General features: G+C 34.8%; 1 protein-coding gene across 1 annotated transcript; it reads left to right on the forward strand.

Moving 5' to 3' along the window:
* Nucleotides 1-4,388: 4,388 nt before the first annotated feature.
* Nucleotides 4,389-21,802, forward strand: LOC149806850 (uncharacterized). The gene is made up of 6 exons (XM_089976861.1): nucleotides 4,389-4,412; nucleotides 8,739-8,857; nucleotides 10,656-10,790; nucleotides 13,406-13,487; nucleotides 18,055-18,175; nucleotides 20,697-21,802. The coding sequence occupies exons 1-6, from the start codon at nucleotides 4,389-4,391 to the stop codon at nucleotides 20,906-20,908; spliced, it is 693 nt and encodes a 230-aa protein (XP_089832987.1). The 3' UTR covers nucleotides 20,909-21,802.
* The last annotated feature ends 250 nt before the right edge of the window (nucleotides 21,803-22,052 follow it).

Here is a 22,052-nt window from a genome sequence, read left to right on the forward strand (position 1 = left end):
ATAACTTATAATGTCCAGTGTGTACTTTAAGGCTGGCTCTATGAATGGTTTAAAAGTTTTGAACCTGGGACTAGTCCCAAAGACCATGTGGACAGATCCAGGAAAAATGCTGACTGTAAAAATGACTGGTCCTTTTTATGCCAGGAATGTTATATATATATATATATATATATATATATATATATATATATATATATATATATATATATATTTATATATATATATAATATCATATATGAAAGAGATAAATGACATCAATATCAATAGATAATTTAGCAATTCTGTGGTCCAAGCATTTCGCTCCCTTCTCATTTCAATTCATTTGGGAATCTGCATTCACAAGCTGACCTACATCGACTACACAGGTGAGGGATATCAGGCCAACATGGGTTTACATGGTGACACAAAGTGGACAGAATTCCACATATAAATATGTAATGTATCGAAATTCTCAAATTCTCTCTAAGAATTTATAAGAAATAATGACACTCTAACAACTCACAAAAAAATCTGAATCTAAACTAATACAACAAACAACCTCAACTCAACTACCGTGACATTACAAAAGTAACTTCATACAAATTACTCATGGAAGGACTTTGATTTCACGTAATGACCAATTTACACAAATTACAATTAAAAAGCGCCAAGGTGCACAAGCAAACAAAATAATTTGGGAAAAGTATACTAAGGTATACAGGATAACTAAAAACAATTTAAACAACAAATACAATCACGCACACAAAAAAACTCTTCACACTTCAGTAATTTACTTTAAAAAAATAATTTTCTTTGATAATAAATTAAAAAAAATTCAAAATTATACACAAAGAATAAGTAAGGAAAACAAACTCAAGAAGAATTTGACCTAAATAGAGCTGTCCAACACAAAATGGGAACAACAACTACAACGCAATCACAATCAAACACGACACGTGGACAAACACGACTCTGGCAAAGTCACTTCGCGAAAAATTACTAAAACCAAAGAGGAGGGAGACCAACCCTGAGACTTGAGATAGTCTCAAGGGAGGGTAGTACCAACTCAAGTTCTAGATATGGGGGGCCGAGACCCAGGCCCGGAGCCAGCTCAGGCACACGGAAGGGACTCAGCCCTCCAACCTACATTGGGATAACGAAACTTAGAAAATTGACGAACGGAACAAAAAGAAACCCTTTCAAAAATGTTTCACTAACAATCAATACAATTACACAACAAATATCACTGGGTGGACAGGGAAACCTACACCTACACGGATTGATTTTGGATTAGAAGGGTGCCACATCTGTGACCTACCCAGCTAACAGAGCTGGGATCGGAACCAGGCTGTGCCAACACTCGTTTGACTCCGGGGAAAACTAAAAAAGTAGTTCTTCTTCGTTAAGACGAGTAAGGGGATCATGTGGATGTCTTGTAGGCAAAAACAGGCCTTTAGTGCTAGGACGCACATTTTCTTGGAAAGAACAGTATTAAGGGAAACAGCTCTCTAGAACAGTCTGGGACAGTCCGAAAGACGGAAGTACTGCTAAGAGATCAAGCGGTTAGGACAGAAGGATAAAGAAAGATCAAACGTATACACGTGAAGGTGGGAAGACGTGGGATACAAGGAGACAGAAAACAACGTTAGGTGATGCAAATCAGGCGTGGACATTGTACTCATTTCATGATGAAATGAATCAATAATAGAACACTGCTATTGAAATTCTGTAAATGTTAATATGTTTGAATTGAAGCTGACGCTATCAGTTTATGTTATTGATTAAATTATTATTCTTTTGTCTAAAGGGTGCTCGTTTTGTCTTATTTCTTCTCAATAGTTATGCTCAGTTCTCAGTTAATGTTCTGTCTATCCACTCACACCGGGCAATACAATCCAGGGAGGTCATCCTTTAGAAAGTTTAGATAACGAGATAGAGAGAGAGAGATCACAAGTTAGATTGAATTGTCTCCCATTGATCATACATGAAGACTTCGGTGCATTCTTTAGAGCAGCAGGTTATATTTACTTAGTTGATTAAATCAAGATAAAAAGAAATCAAAATTTATACAAACTCATTCTTTCAGTATATTGTAGAGCTTCATGCATCTTGAAGTAGTTTTATCGCGAGAATGTTTCAGTTTTTAATGGTTAAGTTCTTTGAAAGATAAAATGCATGAGAACAATTGTCGGTGTCTGCTTCGTGCGTTTACAGTCCTATCATTATATTTATTCACGTTTTTAAATAGATCGTACATAAGATTTTTAAAAATCACAGATAAATGTAAAATTTAAATAGCTACAAACTGACGTTCAACATAAACTCTTTTAGCATCATTTTATAAATGTACCACACCCATACGGGCGCCCGCACATAAGATGGGGTTGGGCACTTGCCCCGTCCCTCCTCCAGGATTTCACTCTAAAAATGTTTTGGTCTACATCAGTTAAACTTCGTAGCTGACCACTACATGTTAACCCACCCACCCCAATTCTGCGGATGCCCCCTGCACCCCCACCTCACCCCCGATAAAACGTTAAAACGCCATAACAAGAGTCCCTCAACGAGACTGGCGGTCTACAGGCCGAAAAAATATTCCAGGATCTAAGATAAGTCAATTTCTTCTGTCGTTTTATTTTCTGTAACTGCTGAGTATTGAAACGATCTATGATGAATATTAAAGCTCCAAAATGCAAAATTTGGTAACAAAAATATTCTTACTTATGTGAATTAACATGTTCACACTATACCTGTAAAAGCATTACCAAATCTTTGATGTGACCTTTGATATTGCATCTGATACCATGGACAGAAGATCACTGAACTTGTCTCAGATAATGTTAAGATGTACTCACATGCTAAGTTTAGTTAAATCTATAATTGCTTTGAGAGAAGAAGAAAAAAAAACGAAGTTATTAAAGCTGTGTAGTTTAAAATAGTCGTCAGATATACCCACAAACTAAGTCTGATCAAAAAAAAAATTATACGGGTTTATGTAAACAAAATCAATACTGCTAAAAACCTGACCTTTGAACTTAAAATCAATGTCAAAGAACTGACTATCAACTTCTTAATTGGGATGCAACTGTAAATACAAAGTGAGGTCATTATGTATTTATATATGTACAAGTCACCGTGTTAATAAGCTAAGTGAAGTACAAAACTGCAAACAATAACCTTTGGCATTACCTCAAGGTCAATTCTATCTGGTTTATAAAACTTCTTCACAAACGTAAGAAAATGTTGGTAGTCAATTCGATAATGCAAGTAGTTTTAGGGCGAAAACACCATTTCTGTGCCACTTTTCATTCAAAAGGAGTAGCAAAAACTTGAATTTTTGACATGGACACTATGGTTATGTTGGCGGTCAGATGAGTACCAATTAAACATATTTTGAAGACAGCCGCCATCGCTGATCGGCACCATTTTAGAACCATGTGGATATCGTGAGAAGTTGTTTGAGTTATAACCTCAGGTATAAATAACCATCCATTCAGAAGAAGCAGACTTGACAGAATGTTCAAGATGGCCACTGTGGCTGCCACCTTGGAAGTCTAATTGTCGCAATTTTCATTAGGAGTCAATACACTTCATATTTTAGGAAGTTTTTTTAGTGACTTTTAAACATCTTCAAGATGATTACCACTGCGGCAACATTGGAAGTTAAGCTGGTTCTCTGATTAGAACCGGCTCAGGGCTTATTAGCATCCTAGGTGAACTATGATTTTGGCGCCCTTTCATAAAGAAAAATCACTTCCGTCTAATTTGTCGCCCCTCAGAGCATGTCGCTATGTTACTGTTCAGTTTGTCTATATGGTCGGGCCGGCCCTGTCCCCGTTAGCGGAGTGCACCGCAACGAAATAGAGAACCAGAATCGTTTGAGGTCGAATCTTTACTATTTTCATTCTAAATCAACTAAATTACACATCATAAGAATTCTTTAGTGAAACTCCATGTCGCTATGGCCATTCGAGAACTGGCTAACATAAGATTTTAAAGATGGTCGCCATACGGGTCATATTGGTTTCAGTTTGGCATAATTTCCATTTCAGTTCAACCAGACAGGATAGTGTTTCTTTTTAGTGAAATCATATGTCGCTATATCCGTCCGTTTAGAAGAAGTAAGGACAACTAGATTTAGCAGCCATTTTGGAGGTCAGATCTGCACCTTTTTATTTAGTACCACAGCATAAGTCTTTCAGTTAAATCCCATGTCGATATGAACATCAGTTCAGGAAGAAGAACAATGGCAAGATTCTCCACATGTCGGCCATAGTGGATGTCGCATCGGCACAATTTTCAGCTACGACAAACTATACGTCAGTAGGAAATCTTTTAGTAAAAACCCAACGTTGAAACGATAATCTATTCAGGAGGAGTAACATTACAAATATTTAAGTATGACTACAATGACGGCCGTGGTTGGAAGTTACGTCAGTACCAGTGTCATGCAGTGTCTTTGATAGAAAACTCCATGTCGATATGACCATATGGTCAGGAGAAGTACCAATAACAATATTGTCAAGATGAACGCTGTGGTGGCCATATTGGATATCAGATCGGTACTATTTAATTTATGAGCAACCAGACTGTATGTTCTTTAGGTGAATATCCCATGTCGATACGACGATAACAAAATTTTAATAATTGCCGTAACAGCGACCATATTGTATGTCAGAAGGAATACCAGTCGGGTATTTCATCTAGAATCAAGTTGACATAATAATGTAAAAATTTGGAGTATGCGCATTTGGTTATAGCGCCCTATTTTAAGGAATTCTTGGATTTGTGTGATTATTGGAATTCGACGCAACGGATATATCCTTAGCCCGAACTAATTAACCAATTACTAGAAGCAAACGTCACAGAGTGAAGTGTTAGTGAGTTTCCATGATACCATGGTTCACTAGTAGTGAATTCAGGCCAAAACCGAATGAATGTCCCCTGTCGTAAGATGGTCCATATTAAAATCTGGTGGTGTACATTGGTGGTGTGACTGCAATGGCAGTATTTACGGTATGAAACTGGTAAACTACACAAAGGAATAAATAAGAAGGGACTCAGCAGATGCCGTTTATGTCGCCATGGGGGCAAATGTGGTGCATTTATATTGGCGAAATATGCCTGGAAAGTATACGTTGACTGGCCTAAGGTGGAGGAGTTAAAATAGTTCCCAGTGTTAGGGGATACTCGTATATTTTCTAAGGCGTTAACGGCTAGCGGTACGGAAACCTGATGAAGATAAACCATGCAGATGTGCGGTTGATATATATTTGGCAGGTTGTTTTATATGTGGTCTTACATTAATTAGAGTAAAATTTAGGTATAGAATGGACACGTTGGGCTTTCTAATTTACAAATGAAGTTGTATGGAAATCTTTGGAAAGTCGGGGTATACTTATGACTTCTAGCGAGAATCGCGCCATTGTTTGACAACCGCTAGGTCAAGTAAGGACCCTTGGCTTGTAACAATAAAAAATCTTTTAGTAACACTCCTATGTATTCATATGATCGTCAGTTTAGCAAGAGTCCAGTTGGTCGATGCGGCAGCTGTACAGGACCTCATATCGGCACGATTTACACCAGGACAAGCTAGAAATCACAAAAGTCTTTAAATGAAAATCTCATGTTTTCAATGTGCCGATCCGTTTAGAAGAAACAGTAATAGCCAGATTTTCGAAATATTGGATGGCACCATTTTTTATTAAATTAAACTTATATGATTTTTTTTACTCTTGTGAAAGAAATGACAGGTTAATTACAGTAGAAGAATATTTAGAATATTTATGTGGGACTCCAACTTTTTCCACATTGGGAGTCCTATACTCCAAGTTTTAAATCCTAATGAAATCCCTGTATGTGCCAAGGCCAGTGCTACAGCTTATAAAAATTCACTAATCATTGCTTGTAGACAGTTGCTATGTCTTTCTGTTAAACACGTATTGGCTGAAATGTAAGAATGCATAGGACACAACTGATTATGGTAAATATGTTACTCTGTATTAGTGCTCTGTATTTTAGTGAATTGGAAATTGATTTATGTGGGTGGATATGGAGAGGGATGTGTATTATCAATATTGTCTTTATTTTTGTAGATATTGTTATGCTGAATCCAGTAATAAATTTTCATGGTAATGATTGATAACAGCGATATCACACATCCTTCAACATGTCATCCATCAGCAGTGTTATTTTATCCACTATCTCAGATAGCATACACTGTATCTATGTTTGTTTTTCCAGTGTCAATCAAAAATAAAATATAAAGAAGCAGACTATTACGGCAGTTTCTTATAAACTAAATCTGTATTTCATCAGACTTTGAAAACAGCATGATACATTATCATTGGAATTTTCATGTGATAGCTAATGTAATATTATACTTACTTATAGGTTTAGACCCACTGAAAACAACAGAGACCATGATCTGCCTTCACATAATGCAATAGCAGGTCAGGGCCTATGTTGTTTATGCTACTGATTACTCCTAAAAAACTGTATACACCCAGATCTGCTGGCACATCATGCAATATCAGATCTGGGTCTAAACAGTTTGCAGTTGAATTTAACTTGTGCACAAGTATATATGATAACTGAGACAGCAGAGATGGCAGATTATTCACCTCCTTATTATTTCATCAATCATATACATGATATCTTGAAAAATTTCAAAACATGCCTTTTTTTCTCCTACAATTAGAATTTGATTCTTAGATCCTACACTAAAACAATAGTCATAAAACAGATAACATATAACATAATACAATTTTTAAAGGAGAACTTTAAAAATTCATTTTTTTTCCATTGCTTTATTTTATTACTTGAAAGTTTTTGAATAGCCCCATTCATAATTTTAGTGTTCAGATTTTGTAATCTACTGGCACTGCCCTTATGGAGATCACAAAAATGCCTGAGAAGAAAATCCAATTATTGAGAAACTTGAAATTTTTGTTGTTATGTTGTATATCAGTTGCTTATTCCAGGCTATTTGAAATGTTTGTTGTCATGTAGTATAGTAGTGGCTTATTCCAGGCTATTTGAAATCTTTGTTGTTATGTAGTATAGCAGTGGCTTATTCCAGGCCATTTGAAATCTTTGTTGTTATGTAGTATAGCAGTGGCTTATTCCAGGCCATTTGAAGTCTTTGTTGTTATGTAGTACAGCAGTGGCTTTTTCCAGGCCATTTGAAATCTTTGTTGCCATGTACTATAGCAGTGGCTTATTCCATGCCATTTGAAATCTTTGTTGTCATGTAGTATAGTAGTGGCTTATTCCAGGCTATTTGAAATCTTTGTTGTTATGTAGTACAGCAGTGGCTTTTTCCAGGCCATTTGAAATCTTTGTTGCCATGTACTATAGCAGTGGCTTATTCCATGCCATATGAAATCTTTGTTGTCATGTAGTATAGCAGTGGCTTATTCCATGCCATATGAAATCTTTGTTGTCATGTAGTATAGCAGTGGCTTATTCCAGGCCATCTGAAATCTTTGTTGTCATGTAGTATAGCAGTGGCTAATTCCAGGCCATCTGAAATCTTTGTTGTCATGTAGTATAGTAGTGGCTTATTCCAGGCCATTTGAAATCTTTGTTGTTATGTAATACAGCAGTGGCGTATTCCAGGCCATCTGAAATCTTTGTTGTCATGTAGTATAGTAGTGGCTTATTCCAGGCCGTCTGAAATCTTTGTTGTTATGTAGTACAGCAGTGGCTTATTCCAGGCCATTTGAAATCTTTGTTGTTATGTAGTATAGCAGTGGCTTATTCCAGGTCATTTGAAATCTTTGTTGTTATGTAGTATAGTAGTGGCTTATTCCAGGCCATTTGAAATCTTTGTTATGTAGTACAGCAGTGGCTTATTCCAGGCCATTTGAAATCTTTGTTGTCATGTAGTATAGCAGTGGCTTATTCCAGGCCATTTGAAATCTTTGTTGTCATGTAGTATAGTAGTGGCTTATTCCAGACCATTTGAAATCTTTGTTGTTATGTAATATAGCAGTGGCTTATTCCAGGCCATTTGAAATCTATGTTGTTATGTACTGTAGCAGTGGCTTATTCCAGGCCATTTGAAATCTTTGTTGTTATGTAGTATAGCAGTGGCTTATTCCAGGCCATTGAAATCTATGTTGTTATGTAGTATAGCAGTGGCTTATTCCAGGCCATTTGAAATCTTTGTTGTCATGTAGTATAGCAGTGGCTTATTCCAGGCCATTTGAAATCTTTGTTGTTATGTAGTGTAGCAGTGGCTGTTTGAAAGCTGAATAAGATACTTTTGATCTTGACTGAAATGTCAAGTCTATTGTGAACAACACTCAAGGGAGATTACTTTCAACATACAAACTGCGATGGTAAATCTGTGACTGTGCAGTTTACAGCTGGATCTGATTTTGGAGTAGGTATATATGTTAATGAGACTTCTATCAATGTACTTTAACATGATAAGCATTATCATACAGCAGATTTTAGAGTCAGGAAGCATAGCAAACATCTTGATGACCAAGACTAATGGAAATTTCCCAACATTAGGCCATGGCATAATCTTTAGAAGCAGGCTATGTATCATGTCTCATGATATTTTACACCACGGTTTATTATACTGAGGGGGGTAAATGAAGGGAGGGGGGTAATAGCAGGGGGTAGTGGCAGGTGGGTAATTGACATGGGGGTAATGTTCTAAACTCAAATTTATCTGCCTATATAGGGAACCTGCCAGATGAGGTCATAATGTTTTGGTTTGATTGCAATTGGACATGATTTTTCAGATCACCTTTCAGAGGAGGGATGGAGTGGAGACCAGCATTATGGAACATGGAAGAAGATTGCATGAAACCTTTGAAGACCAGCTGGAATCAAACTTGCATACTTTTCATAAATCACATAGGTAAAGTAACTGTAATCTGTAATATGTCCACTTTTGGGTTTGGTATCATATATATATATATATATATATATATATATATATATATATATATATATATATATATATATATATATATATATAAAGATGTTTGTCACTATTCAATCTCAAAATTGATTTGTTTTTTTTCTTCTTCCAATTTCTGACATTTGTTAGAATTAATTTAAAAAAATAAAATATAACTGATCTTACATTTCAGATAGGTGTATTATTATTATGGTTTAAATAAGTTTTTTATTTAATGTGTAAAGCATTATAGACTATGATGAACACATTGTCAATCCATGTGGTTTGTTAATACACTAAAATCTATCTATTAAGACCAACCCTCTGCTAACAAAAATCAAACACAAGACAGGTGGTCTCATAGCAGCTTTCTGTAAGATGATCAATTTTCAAAATTCAACATGATTTTAGAAGACAAAATATCCACAATTACTGTGCAGTGCCATGCATTTTATTCTTTATTCATAGTTCCTGTTGAAATATGAACACTGCATTTATTTCATCTTAAAATAATTTGGTATAGCAACAAAAATGTACATCTATCAAAAATACATTCACATTCATATTAGAAGATTAGGTCTGCACGTACTAGCATATGAAATACAAAAATTAACTAAGGTAAGGTAGTATTTATTTATCCTGTCCATAAGTTAACTTTAGATGTCTATAAATTTCATAGTTACTTCAAAATGTAAAACAAGAATTGCACAGTTAGCTATGATATAACACTTAATCGTCCCATCTATCAATTAGCTCTTTTGATGATGCTTGGGGTAGTTATGGAGAATATATATATATAGATATGAATATATATATATATATATATATATATATATATATATATATATATATATATATATATATATATATATATATATATATATAACAGGCTGTATCTCAATAAACAAAGGTTGTAACAGACTGTACTAACATGAACAGCTGACAGCTTGACAACATTTTGGTTGCTGTTTTTGTGATGGGGCCATTTGTAGCCATTTGGAATTGTTTATTTTGGCAAACTTATGGTTGCTGGTCACATAATGCAGCTGGTTGCACACAACATCACATTTATATATTAAAACCAATTCATGCTTGATGATTGTGGTTGAAAATGAAAGGTGGTCACTCATAGCTGCAGTCACTCAATGTCACTCAATACAGGTTTTACCTTATATTCCTGATTTTTGAGTAAAATTTGAATCAATTTTTTGTGATGATAGAATATTACTTACATACAATGAAGAAAAATTTATGACAGAATGGACTTTGAAATGGACACAGCTTAACTATTGCACTTTACATTTCCTCTTAAAGTATGGAGTTTGAAATTGACACAGTTTAATTATTGCACTTTACAATTTCTGTTAAAGTATGGACTTTGAAATGGACACAGCTTAACTATTGCACTTTACAATTTCTATGAATAAATTGACTTTGATATGGATAAAATTTAATTTTTGCACTTTACAATTTCTCTTATAACATTGACTTTGATATGGGCACAGCATAAATATTGCACTTTACAATTTGTATTAAAGTATGGACTTTGATATAGACACAGCTCAAACAATGCACTTAACAATTTCTATTTAAAAATGGTCCTTGATGTGGACACAGTTAAAATATTGCACTTTATAATTTCTATTAAAGTATGGACTTTGATATGGGCACAGTTTGAATATTACAATTTACAGTTTCTGTTAAAATATGGACTTTGATATGGACAGTTTAATTGTTGCATTTTACATTGTCGTAGGTATAATATTCATATAAACCAGAAGTGTGAAGGAAACATTGCCATGTGTACAGATTTGATAACTGAATTCACCTTGGATCACAGTCGTCTTCCAGTTGCCTCCCTTACTTCACAATCTTTGCATACAAGTAGCAGGTAAATCATAATGGATACTAAAAGAAATTCTCTCTCTCTATCTCTCTCATTCTCTCTCTCAGTCTCTATCTCAAAATGATCCATATTGGCCACATTTACAGTATCAGACTGTCAGAATTATCCGTATAAGGTGTATATAAACATTATACTTTTGAAACTGACCTACATCTGTTACTATAATGTCTTTTATTTAGCTGCTATTTGACATGAACAACAAAGAATGCTTGTCTTTTATTGCAGCCCTACAAATACACAGATCAAAAATTTTTTTTTTTTGCTCAAAGAAGCCTGCTCTATAAACGAAATAATCCCCCCTGTATAAACTTACCTTGAGTAAACAAAAGGAATATTTGGCACAGCACATGAAGTTGCTCCAATAATTTGAATTAAATATTGCCAGTTTGAAATTTTATAATTTCTTAAGGCAAGTATTTAAAATGCTTTAATTCAACTTTGGTGGATGAAAATTCCTTAATCTGGAGGTTTGCTCTCAAACGTTTTACCTGCAGACCCAACTATAATGCCTTGATATATCTGACAGGCATGGTATGATGTGACAGACCCAACTATAATGCCCTGATATATCTGACAGGCATGGTATGATGTGACAGACCCAACTCTAATGCCTTGATATATCTGACAGGCATGGTATGATGTGACAGACCCAACTCTAATGCCTTGATATATCTGACAGGCATGGTTTGATGTGACAGACCCAACTCTAATGCCTTGATATATCTGACAGGCATGGTATGATGTGACAGACCCAACTCTAATGCCCTGATATATCTGACAGGCATGGTATGATGTGACAGACCCAACTCTAATGCCCTGATATATCTGACAGGCATGGTATGATGTGACAGACCCAACTCTAATGCCTTGATATATCTGACAGGCATGGTATGATGTGACAGACCCAACTCTAATGCCCTGATATATCTGACAGGCATGGTATGATGTGACAGACCCAACTATTATGCCCTGATATATCTGACAGGCATGGTATGATGTGACAGACCCAACTATTATGCCCTGATATATCTGACAGGCATGGTATGATGTGACAGACCCAACTCTAATGCCCTGATATATCTGACAGGCATGGTATGATGTGACAGACCCAACTCTAATGCCCTGATATATCTGACAGGCATGGTATGACATGGCAGACCCAACTATAATGCCCTGATATATCTGACAGGCATGGTATGACGTGACAGACCCAACTATAATGCCCTGATATATCTGACAGGCATGGTATGACATGACAGACCCAACTATAATGTCCTGATATATCTGACAGGCATGGTATGACGTGACAGACCCAATTATAATGCCCTGATATATCTGACAGGCATGGTATGACGTGACAGACCCAACTATAATGCACTGATATATCTGACAGGCCTGGTATGACGTGACAGACCTGACTATTATGCCCTTATATATCTGACAGGCATGGTATGATGTGACAGACCCGACTATAATGCCCTGATATTTCTGACAGGCATGGTATGACGTGACAGACCCAACTATTATGCCCTGATATATCTGACAGGAATGGTATGACGTGACAGACCCAACTATTATGCCCTGATATATCTGACAGGCATGGTATGATGTGACAGACCCAACTATAATGCCCTGATATTTCTGACAGGCATGGTATGATGTGACAGACCCAACTATAATGCCCTCATATTTCTGACAGGCATGGTATGATGTGACAGACCAAACTATTATGCCCTGATATATCTGACAGGCAAGGTATGATGTGACAGACCCAACTATAATGCCCTGATATATCTGACAGGCATGGTATGACGTGACAGACCCAACTATAATGCCCTGATATATCTGACAGGCCTGGTATGATGTGACAGACCCAACTATAATGCCCTGATATATCTGACAGGCATGGTATGATGTGACAGACCCAACTATAATGCCCTGATATATCTGACAGGCATGGTATGACGTGACGGACCCAATTATAATGCCCTGATATATATGACAGGAATGGTATGACGTGACAGACCCAACTATAATGCACTGATATATCTGACAGTCCTGGTATGATGTATTCGACACTCGTTTGCAAAACATATATCAGTGAAGTTTAAGGGTAAATATAACATCATTTTATGGTCTTTTATTCTGATTTCACATTTTGCCCATCCTTATAAGCAACATTAAATACACACAATGCAAATTAATGATTCATTCAGCACAGTTATAAATTTCAGCTGTATCCAGATCCAGGTACATTTAAAACTAATCTCTGTCAGAATTTGATTTAAAAAGTCAAAGACCCAGAAATTAACTAATGAATCTCAGCTCTGAATTATCTTGTGAAAGATAAGACCTGAAATTAACCATAGTCACACATAATAGATGGTACTGTTTAGTAGTACAGTGTTTGTAGAGTATAACTTTGAAACGTTGAAGCACCATAGGCCCAAAGTTTTTGTTTAATTTTGGTTGTTTTTAGTTTTTAAGGTCCCAGACATGAGACTGTATTACAATGAGTCATTCAAGTGATGCAAAGTATTCAAGTACTGGCTTTTTAAGTTATAATGGCTTTACAGTATTTCATCTCTATATTTTAACAGCCTCCTGACAGAGGAAAAGCTTCCTGTACTGCTGGCTTTGGTGAAAGAAGAGAACATAACAGAAGGATCAGAATTTAGTCAGGTACATTTCTTGTAATAGAATAGAATTTTGGAGAAGATGAACAGTAAAGTTTATTTTGTATTTCAGAAACAGAGTGTTTCTGGAGACAAGTTAAGCTGTAGAAACTGCTAGTTAATCTGTTAGCAATACCCTCAGTTCATACTGAATATTCACTTAAATGTCCATAATAGATGTCATTAGTATTATTACGTGAACTACTTCCTGTAGTAATCACATCAATTCATATTGAATATTCATTTAAATGCCTATAATGGCCATGTCATTAGTATTTTTATAGGAACTACTTTCTATATTATTCCCATCAGTTCATATTGAATATTCAGTTAAATGCCTATAATGGTCATTTCATTAGTATTATTATAGGAACTACTTTCTATATTATTCCCATCAGTTCACATTGAATATTCAGTTAAATGCCTATAATGGTCATGTCATTAGTATTATTATAGGAACTACTTTCTATATTATTCCCATCAGTTCATATTGAATATTCATTTAAATGCCTATAATGGCCATGTCATTAGTATTATTATAGGAACTACTTTCTATATTATTCCCATCAGTTCATATTGAATATTCAGTTAAATGCCTATAATGGTCATGTCATTAGTATTATTATAGGAACTACTTTCTATATTATTCCCACCAGTTCATATTGAATATTCAGTTAAATGCCTATAATGGTCATTTGATTAGTATTATTATAGGAACTACTTTCTATATTATTCCCATCAGTTCATATTGAATATTTAGTTAAATGCCTATAATGGTCATGTCATTAATATTATTATAGGAACTACTTTCTATATTATTCCCATCAGTTCATATTGAATATTCAGTTAAATGTCTATAATGGTCATGTCATTAGTATTATCATAGGAACTACTTTCTATATTATTCCCACCAGTTCATGTTGAATATTCAGTTAAAAGCCTATAATGGTTATGTCATTAATATTATTATAGGAACTACTTTCTATATTATTCCCACCAGTTCATATTGAATATTCAGTTAAAAGCCTATAATGGCCATGTCATTAGCATGGTGGTTTGAGATAGAGAATAACAGTGGCTTAATTCAGGTATTTCATGGACAAGCAAATAATTGTATCTTTGAAAGAAGTCATCAAATATAGGAGAGGAACAAGAGGATCAACGCACACCAGGTATTAACTTACTGCCATCTGTAGTGCATATTATCAGAATCTATCATTGACACAAGAGGTTCATATTTGGAACATAAGGGAGGTATACAGGCTGGGTATACAAAAATGTGAAAAAATTTATTTGGCATGTATGTACCCAGCAGGCAAACAGATGGAAAGAAAGACACTGACAGCAGAGAATCCATAAAATAGACCTTTCTATCAAAATATGTAAAAATAGAGCACAGAATCCATAAACTAGACCCCTATATCAAAATATGTATAAAAAAACAGAACAGAATCCATAAAATAGATCCCTCTATCAAAATATGTATGAAAAAGCACAGAATCCATAAAATAGACCTCTCTATCAAAATATGTATAAAAAAAAAACAGCACAGAATCCATAAAATAGACCTCTCTATCAAAATATGTATAAAAAAACAGCACAGAATCCATAAAATAGACCCCTATATCAAAATATGTAAAAATGCAGCACAGAATCCATCATATAGACCTCTCTGTCAGAATATGTATTTAAAAAAAACGGCACAGAATCCATAAATTAGATCCCTCTATCAAAATATGTATGAAAAAGCACAGAATCCATAAAAAAGACCTCTTTATCAAAATATGTATTTTAAAAAAAGCACAGAATCCATAAAATAGACCTCTTTATCAAAATATGTGTAAAAAAACAGCACAGAATCCATACAATAGACCCAAAGGTACCTTTTCTCTTGAAATGTCTCACATTTACTTTGATATAAGTTAAAACTGATAATATTTTTCTGTTTTACAAGGTGTTTTTAAACTCATTTTTTATTAGAGAAACAAAATCCATGTTTTCTTCTCAAAGAAATATGTAAAATAATATGTGCTAAAAGTTATATTTGGTAACTTAGAACAGTTTTTAAATTTGTTCATTAATCATTAAATTTCTGACCAATGAAATTTGCACTCTTTAAGCTGAGACACTTAATGTTAATTTTTTTTCTTCAAATTCATGTCATAGTTCTTTGCATACACATATCAAGATATTGCTGGCACATGTCATAGTTCTTTGCATACACATATCAAGATATTGCTGGCACATGTCATAGTTCTTTGCATACACATATCAAGATACTGCTGGCACATGTCATAGTTCTTTGCATAAACATGTCAAGATATTGCTGGTACATGACATAGCATACAAGGTGACAAGTCCAAAAAAGAGAATGTGTGGTCCTGGTTACATTGAAAAATAAATGTAGGGTGGGTAGGTCAATACAAACATTTGTTTCAGTTGGTCCAGATGAATTTAATTAAAGTATAAAACTTGAAAAAAAGCATCATTTGCTTCCTCAAGTTAACTTTGATATAATATCCCTTTGTCAATTTTTTTTCTCGTTAATTTTTGTTGGTCTTTTTTCCAACATTTGGAGTTTTGTTAAAAAAGTAATGTAGGTTGGTAGTTAAAAATAGGGTTGGCTAGGTAACCAGAACCACACAATCTAAGTTGGCCTAAGTTAAACATTTTAGCTTTTATAACTACTTTCCTTTTAATCTCTGTCAGCCTTCTTTTGGGCCATCTTGCTTAGAGTGCAAAGAACTGTTTTCTTGCACAAAGTTGGTGGTGTATCAAGCTGCCTAATTTAAAATTTCTAAAACATAGATTATTCTAGTGAGACCAAAAGGGGCCATATTTTGGATGGCTTTAATAAATCGAAAAATAAGAATATCATTCATTTACCCTAACAATTTAAATGGAAGCTCATAGCAAAAGATGATTATCCACCTCCACCTCAAATTCATATTTGCATTTTTCACTTTTGAAGTCCATTTTGACACTCAGTGATGCACAAAGTTTACTCTTTCCTTATGTGATAAAGACATTGTATACTAAATATTGTTGCCATCCAGGTTATTTCTGAGATATTCTGCTTGCTTTGAACCCAGGATGTCTGTTGTTTTGGATGGCTAACTCTGTTTCCTAGCCAGCTATTGGTTTAACTGTCTGGACAGTCTGATGTAACTATGGAAGGTGTACTTGCCTCATAATTTCTAGAACAGCACCAATACAAAGCACCTAATAAATATATCCATATTGTCAATTATTAAACAAAAATAGTTGAAAAAGTCTCTTGACAGTCTTAAGTTAAGAAATTTTACATGAGCGAATTCCAATTATTCCTGCTATCTTAGCATATATATCATTTTGAGAACTCTGTGTTGAAATAAAAATATTGGATAGGTAAATACCTAATATTATTTACAGGGTAAATCATTTATCTATGCTACTATCTCATAACGACAGTATATAAAAATTCCATTAATTTTAATAATTCCAAAGGGTCAGGTCAACCTGAAAGATGGCAAACACTTTTTTCACAGGGGAGGTAAACCTGCCTGAAACTGAAAAAAATCCATATAATATGGACTCTGTTACCTAGCTTTTGTTTTTCAGACTAGCACATTTAAATAATGCCATATTGAGGATGATTTCATGCAGGTCATTAAAAATCAATTTACTAAGGGTTAGATTTGTCCTTTTTTTTAAGGGAGACAGTTGGCATCAAATTGGCAATATCAATATTTATATTGGAGCACAATTGTATTGTGGGTTGTAAAGTTAGCAATTGGTGAATAAGTAAATAAAGGCAATGACCATCAAGATATTATATACGTCTATTTGGTGTTCAGTGCTCTATATTAACATACATTTAATTTCGAGTTTAAATCAGATGATTGTGGGAAATGATCAATAAACAGGATGCCATTTAGAATCCAGATTAAGCAAGGGGCATTAGTTTGATATCGCAGTAATACTGAAAAACTATTTTTTTGATGGCATATACTTCACCTAATGTTAAGATCTTGATGTATATTCTGTAAAAATTGTAAATCTATTTGAAAATTGAATGCTACTTCAGTGGCTCTCATTCTGTCACCAGTACTCTCCAACAACACAAACTTACCAGAGAGAATTGCAAAAGCCACCACTAAACAATTACTTTTACATCCTTCATATTTTGACTCTTATTTACTACCCTGTATTCAATCTCTTGGTTCTTGAAATATTGCATAAAACCTTTGGACATTATGAGACAACAGACTGGTTAGCTGATTCATTAGTGATATCGATTTTAAGAAAATATAGATTTTATCTGAGAACATGCGGTTCGGACATGTTTTGAAAAAGTGAAATTCATGGGTGCATTTTTAAAATAGTGTACTTGCCAGCAGATTCTTCATTTTCCCAAAGTAAAACTGCTGATGCAGAACTAGTAACTTATGGTTATCCAGGGTATATAAGCACAAGACAGGTGGTGTTATGCAGAAAATTACTGAAAACCTTGGATACCCTGGTACCAAAAAAGCCACAACAATGTAAGAAGCTACCAAACCTTTAGATTTAACCTGTGTCTTTTTATACACCAGGTTCTGACAAATGTGGCTTTCCAGTTGTACCGGGAAATGGTTGTCATGACCCTGAATGTCGATCAGTATGCAAGCTGGGCAGCTAGCTTCATACCGAAGAACTACAAAAGGGAGATGATCAGTAAGGTTTCATTTTGCTAATTGGGGATAGCATTTGGATAGTGCTTATATTTTGTTTGGTAGAAAGGGAATGAGATGGTGCTTTTGTTTCATTTGGTAGAATGGGAGTGAGATGGTGCTTTTGTTTCATTTGGTAGAATGGGAGTGACATGGTGCTTTTGTTTCATTTGGTAGAATGGGAGTGAGATGGTGCTTTTGTTTCATTTGGTAGAATGGGAGTGAGATGGTGCTTATGTTACAGCTGGTAGAATGGGAGTGAGATGGTACTTATGTTAAAGTTGGTAGAATGGGAGTGAGATTGTGCTTATGTTACAGTTGGTAGAATGGGAGTGAGATGGTGCTTCTGTTACAGTTGATAGAATGGGAGTGAGATTGTGCTTATGTTACAGTTGGTAGAATGGGAGTGAGATGGTGCTTATGTTACAGTTGGTAGAATGGGAGTGAGATGGTGCTTATGTTACAGTTGGTAGAATGGGATTGAGATGGTGCTTATGTTAAAGTTGGTAGAATGGGAGTGAGATTGTGCTTATGTTACAGTTGGTAGAATGGGAGTGAGATGGTGCTTATGTTACAGCTGGTAGAATGGGAGTGAGATGGTGCTTATGTTAAAGTTGGTACAATGGATTTGAATTTTTTGGGATTTTTTTAACGTAGCTTTATCAATTTTTCAGTCATATCGCTACGATGTCTGCATTGTGGCAGTTTATAGTGATGTCTAGCACTGAGGCATCATGCCGCAGACGTGTAGCATGATGTCCCACCCAGTCACATTATCCTGACACCAGGCCGACCAGTCCTAACACTAACCTCTTAAAGCTGAGCGCCAAGTGAGGCAGCTGTTAGTACCATTTTTGTAAGTCTTTGATATGACTTGGCCGGGGATCAAACCCATGACCTCCCGCATCTGAGGCAGACACTCTAACCATTAGGCCACCGGAGAGGTCTGGTACAATGGAAGTGAGATTGTGCTTCTGTTACAGTTGGTAGAATGGAAATGAGATGGTGCTTATGTTACAGTTGGTAGAATGGAAATGAGATGGTGCTTATTTACAGTTGGTAGAATGGGAGTGAGATGGTGCTTATGTTACAGTTGGTAGAATGGGAGTGAGATGGTGCTTATGTTACAGTTGGTAGAATGGGAGTGAGATGGTGCTTATGTTACAGTTGGTAGAATGGGAGTGAGATGGTGCTTATGTTACAGTTGGTAGAATGGGAGTGAGATTGTGCTTATGTTACAGTTGGTAGAATGGGAGTGAGATGGTGCTTATGTTACAGTTGGTAGAATGGGAGTGAGATGGTGCTTATGTTACAGTTGGTAGAATGGGAGTGAGATGGTGCTTATGTTACAGTTGGTAGAATGGGAGTGAGATGGTGCTTATGTTACAGTTGGTAGAATGGAAATGAGATGGTGCTTATGTTTCAGAAGGCCTCAAGGAGAGTAGTACTGTACTAATTGAGTTACTTTCTATAAACAAAGTATTATTATTAAATATTATTAGATTATTATTATCATTATTATTATTATTATTATTATTTGGTAAAATGACAATGACATTTTGCTTACAGGGTATGTTTCATTTAGTTGTAATTTTAAAATATATCAGTAGTGGGTAAAAAGAATTTTAAAATTAAATAACTAGACACTTTACTATATACTCTTTAATTAAAAAGATTATAAATCTGTACAATTTAGAATGGAGAGATCATTGAGATTTTAGTGGCATACATTCAAGATTGGGAAGCTAAAATAAAAAATAAAAAAAGTTTTTACATTTAAGATTGAGGATTAGATTTGTGTCATTTTACATTTTAGATTCAACTGTAAACACTTAAGTTGATATAATTTCAATTAATTGATGTTTGTTTTCAGAGTTGTAGGTCCTTGAAATATCCATGCTGCCTTTTAAAAATGATCTTGTTTGTTTATTTTTCCATGTTGGTAAAATTTGACTCTTTCAGACCTGTTATGAAAAAGAATACATAAGTAGAGAACATTAGGGTTGTGTTTTCTCAGCATATATTTTAGTTTATTTTATACAAAGGTGTTTTTAATTTATTTTGAAACTTTTATTTAAAAAAATTCCTTGTAAAGTTAAATACTGTAAAGTTGTCATTTTTCACTGGTTACCAGATATACTCATTTATAGGTTGTGTCCAACTGCACAGACCCATATCTGCTATTGCATAATGCTTTAGCAGATCAGGGTCTATGCAGTTGTTTAGGTAATCAGTAGAACAGACAACATAGACACTGATATGCTGGTGCATTATGTAACAGTATGTCAGGATCTGTATTGATTGCAGTTGGACTTGACTTATAAGCAAATACGTAGGATACCAATGTTTTATGGTTGCTACAAACAACACATTTAAAGAACAACAATCATCCTTCTGTGAAAACAGTAGAAACTCTTCCTCAATCTTCAAATTTAAGTACTGATAAAAATTTAAGTTTTACAAAACCACAAAAGTGATATCCAAGAAAATACGTGAATGGACGGCATATCTGCTTTAATTTTCAGAGGATCCTTCTGAGCCTGACCCTTTTGGAATGTTTTCATATCCTCGACTGTGTATCATTCAGCTAGATGACCATCATCAGGCTGCATTCTACCCTCCTGTTCAGCAACCCAGACTACTGCATTACTCCTTTACTGAAGATGCAGTTATCAAGTTTGCCCAGGCCTTCCTAGCTGATCCTCAGTCGATGCTGATTGAAACAGACCATTTTTAAAAACTGATACTTGTACTGTCTTATCTTGTTTAACAACTTCTGTTTTACCCAGCTTGCACTTCTGTTACTGAGTCAACAGAGTCAGGTTAATTAATGTCTTTTAGGTCAAGTGAGCTTATGGCATGGTCATACATCATTGTGCATTTACCAAAGTGTGTCTTCCGGTCTTCATCATCAGTTCACAATTTTTTTTTATAACCTTTTTTACAAAATCTTATGACCAGCATTCTAGAATAATGTCCTGTCAGTCATTTTCTCCAAAACCATTTTGACTATCATTCTAAAACAATGTCCTGTCAGACTTTTTCTCCAAAACCTTTTGACCCTCATTCTAGAACAATGTCCTGTCAGACTTTTTCTCCAAAACCTTTTGACTATCATTCTAGAACATTGTCCTGTCAGACTTTTTCTAAAAAAACATTCAATAATATTTAACAAAATTTAATTAACATTCACCGAGCTTGTTTAAATGATGTAATCTGCCATAAAATTTGATAAATATTCTTTTAAAAATTAAGACTAAATTTGACAGAAAGACACCCAGACATGCAGTTCTTGTTTGATCATACAGTGCAAAGTTATATCAACTATGGCTACATGTTACTAAAAGTGGAAGTACAGCTGACCCCCAAATTAAGCAATACCGGTAGTTGTGCTCCGACACAAATGGCATTTTTGAATGAGCAACATCAGACAAAATGTTGGTTGTAGATAAGTATGGTTCGACAGTTTGTCTTATTTATGAATTTGGCACCAGAAATAGTTTCTTTCTGTTTTTTGTTTCCTAAGAGCAGCTTACGTGAGATTAAAAAAGAACAAAATTATAATGTACAGTGTACTTCTAACTGTGACTGAAAAGTGTCTAATCTAATATTGTATGTGTTTTTAAAGATTAAAAAGCTGTGATATAATGTAAGTATGTTTATACAGGATTAATTGCATTACTTCATTTTGATATACAGACTTTTGACAACTGCTGGACAATTTATTAGCATGAATATAATTTTATTTTTTTATATTTTTATATTTGATGTCGTATATATTTCTGTGGATCAAAGGCAGCAATACTAAAATATACAGATGTTGAAGATCAATGACATGCAGTATTCACATGTTAAACTAAAAGCAGTTTGGTTTCTTTTCA

This window comes from Sinohyriopsis cumingii, chromosome 1, assembly GCF_028554795.1.
Source record: "Sinohyriopsis cumingii isolate HCF-2022 chromosome 1, ASM2855479v2, whole genome shotgun sequence".
NCBI classification, from domain to species: domain Eukaryota; kingdom Metazoa; phylum Mollusca; class Bivalvia; order Unionida; family Unionidae; genus Sinohyriopsis; species Sinohyriopsis cumingii.

Excerpts from the sequence above, each read along its gene's own strand:
- LOC149806850 (XM_089976861.1), top strand. The coding sequence starts at position 4,389 with ATGACGGCCGTGGTTGGAAGTTAC. Across the intron at positions 13,488-18,054 it reads AAGGATCAGAATTTAGTCAG|GTTCTGACAAATGTGGCTTT; the intron begins GTACATTTCTTG and ends TTTATACACCAG. Across the intron at positions 18,176-20,696 it reads CTACAAAAGGGAGATGATCA|AGGATCCTTCTGAGCCTGAC; the intron begins GTAAGGTTTCAT and ends TTTAATTTTCAG.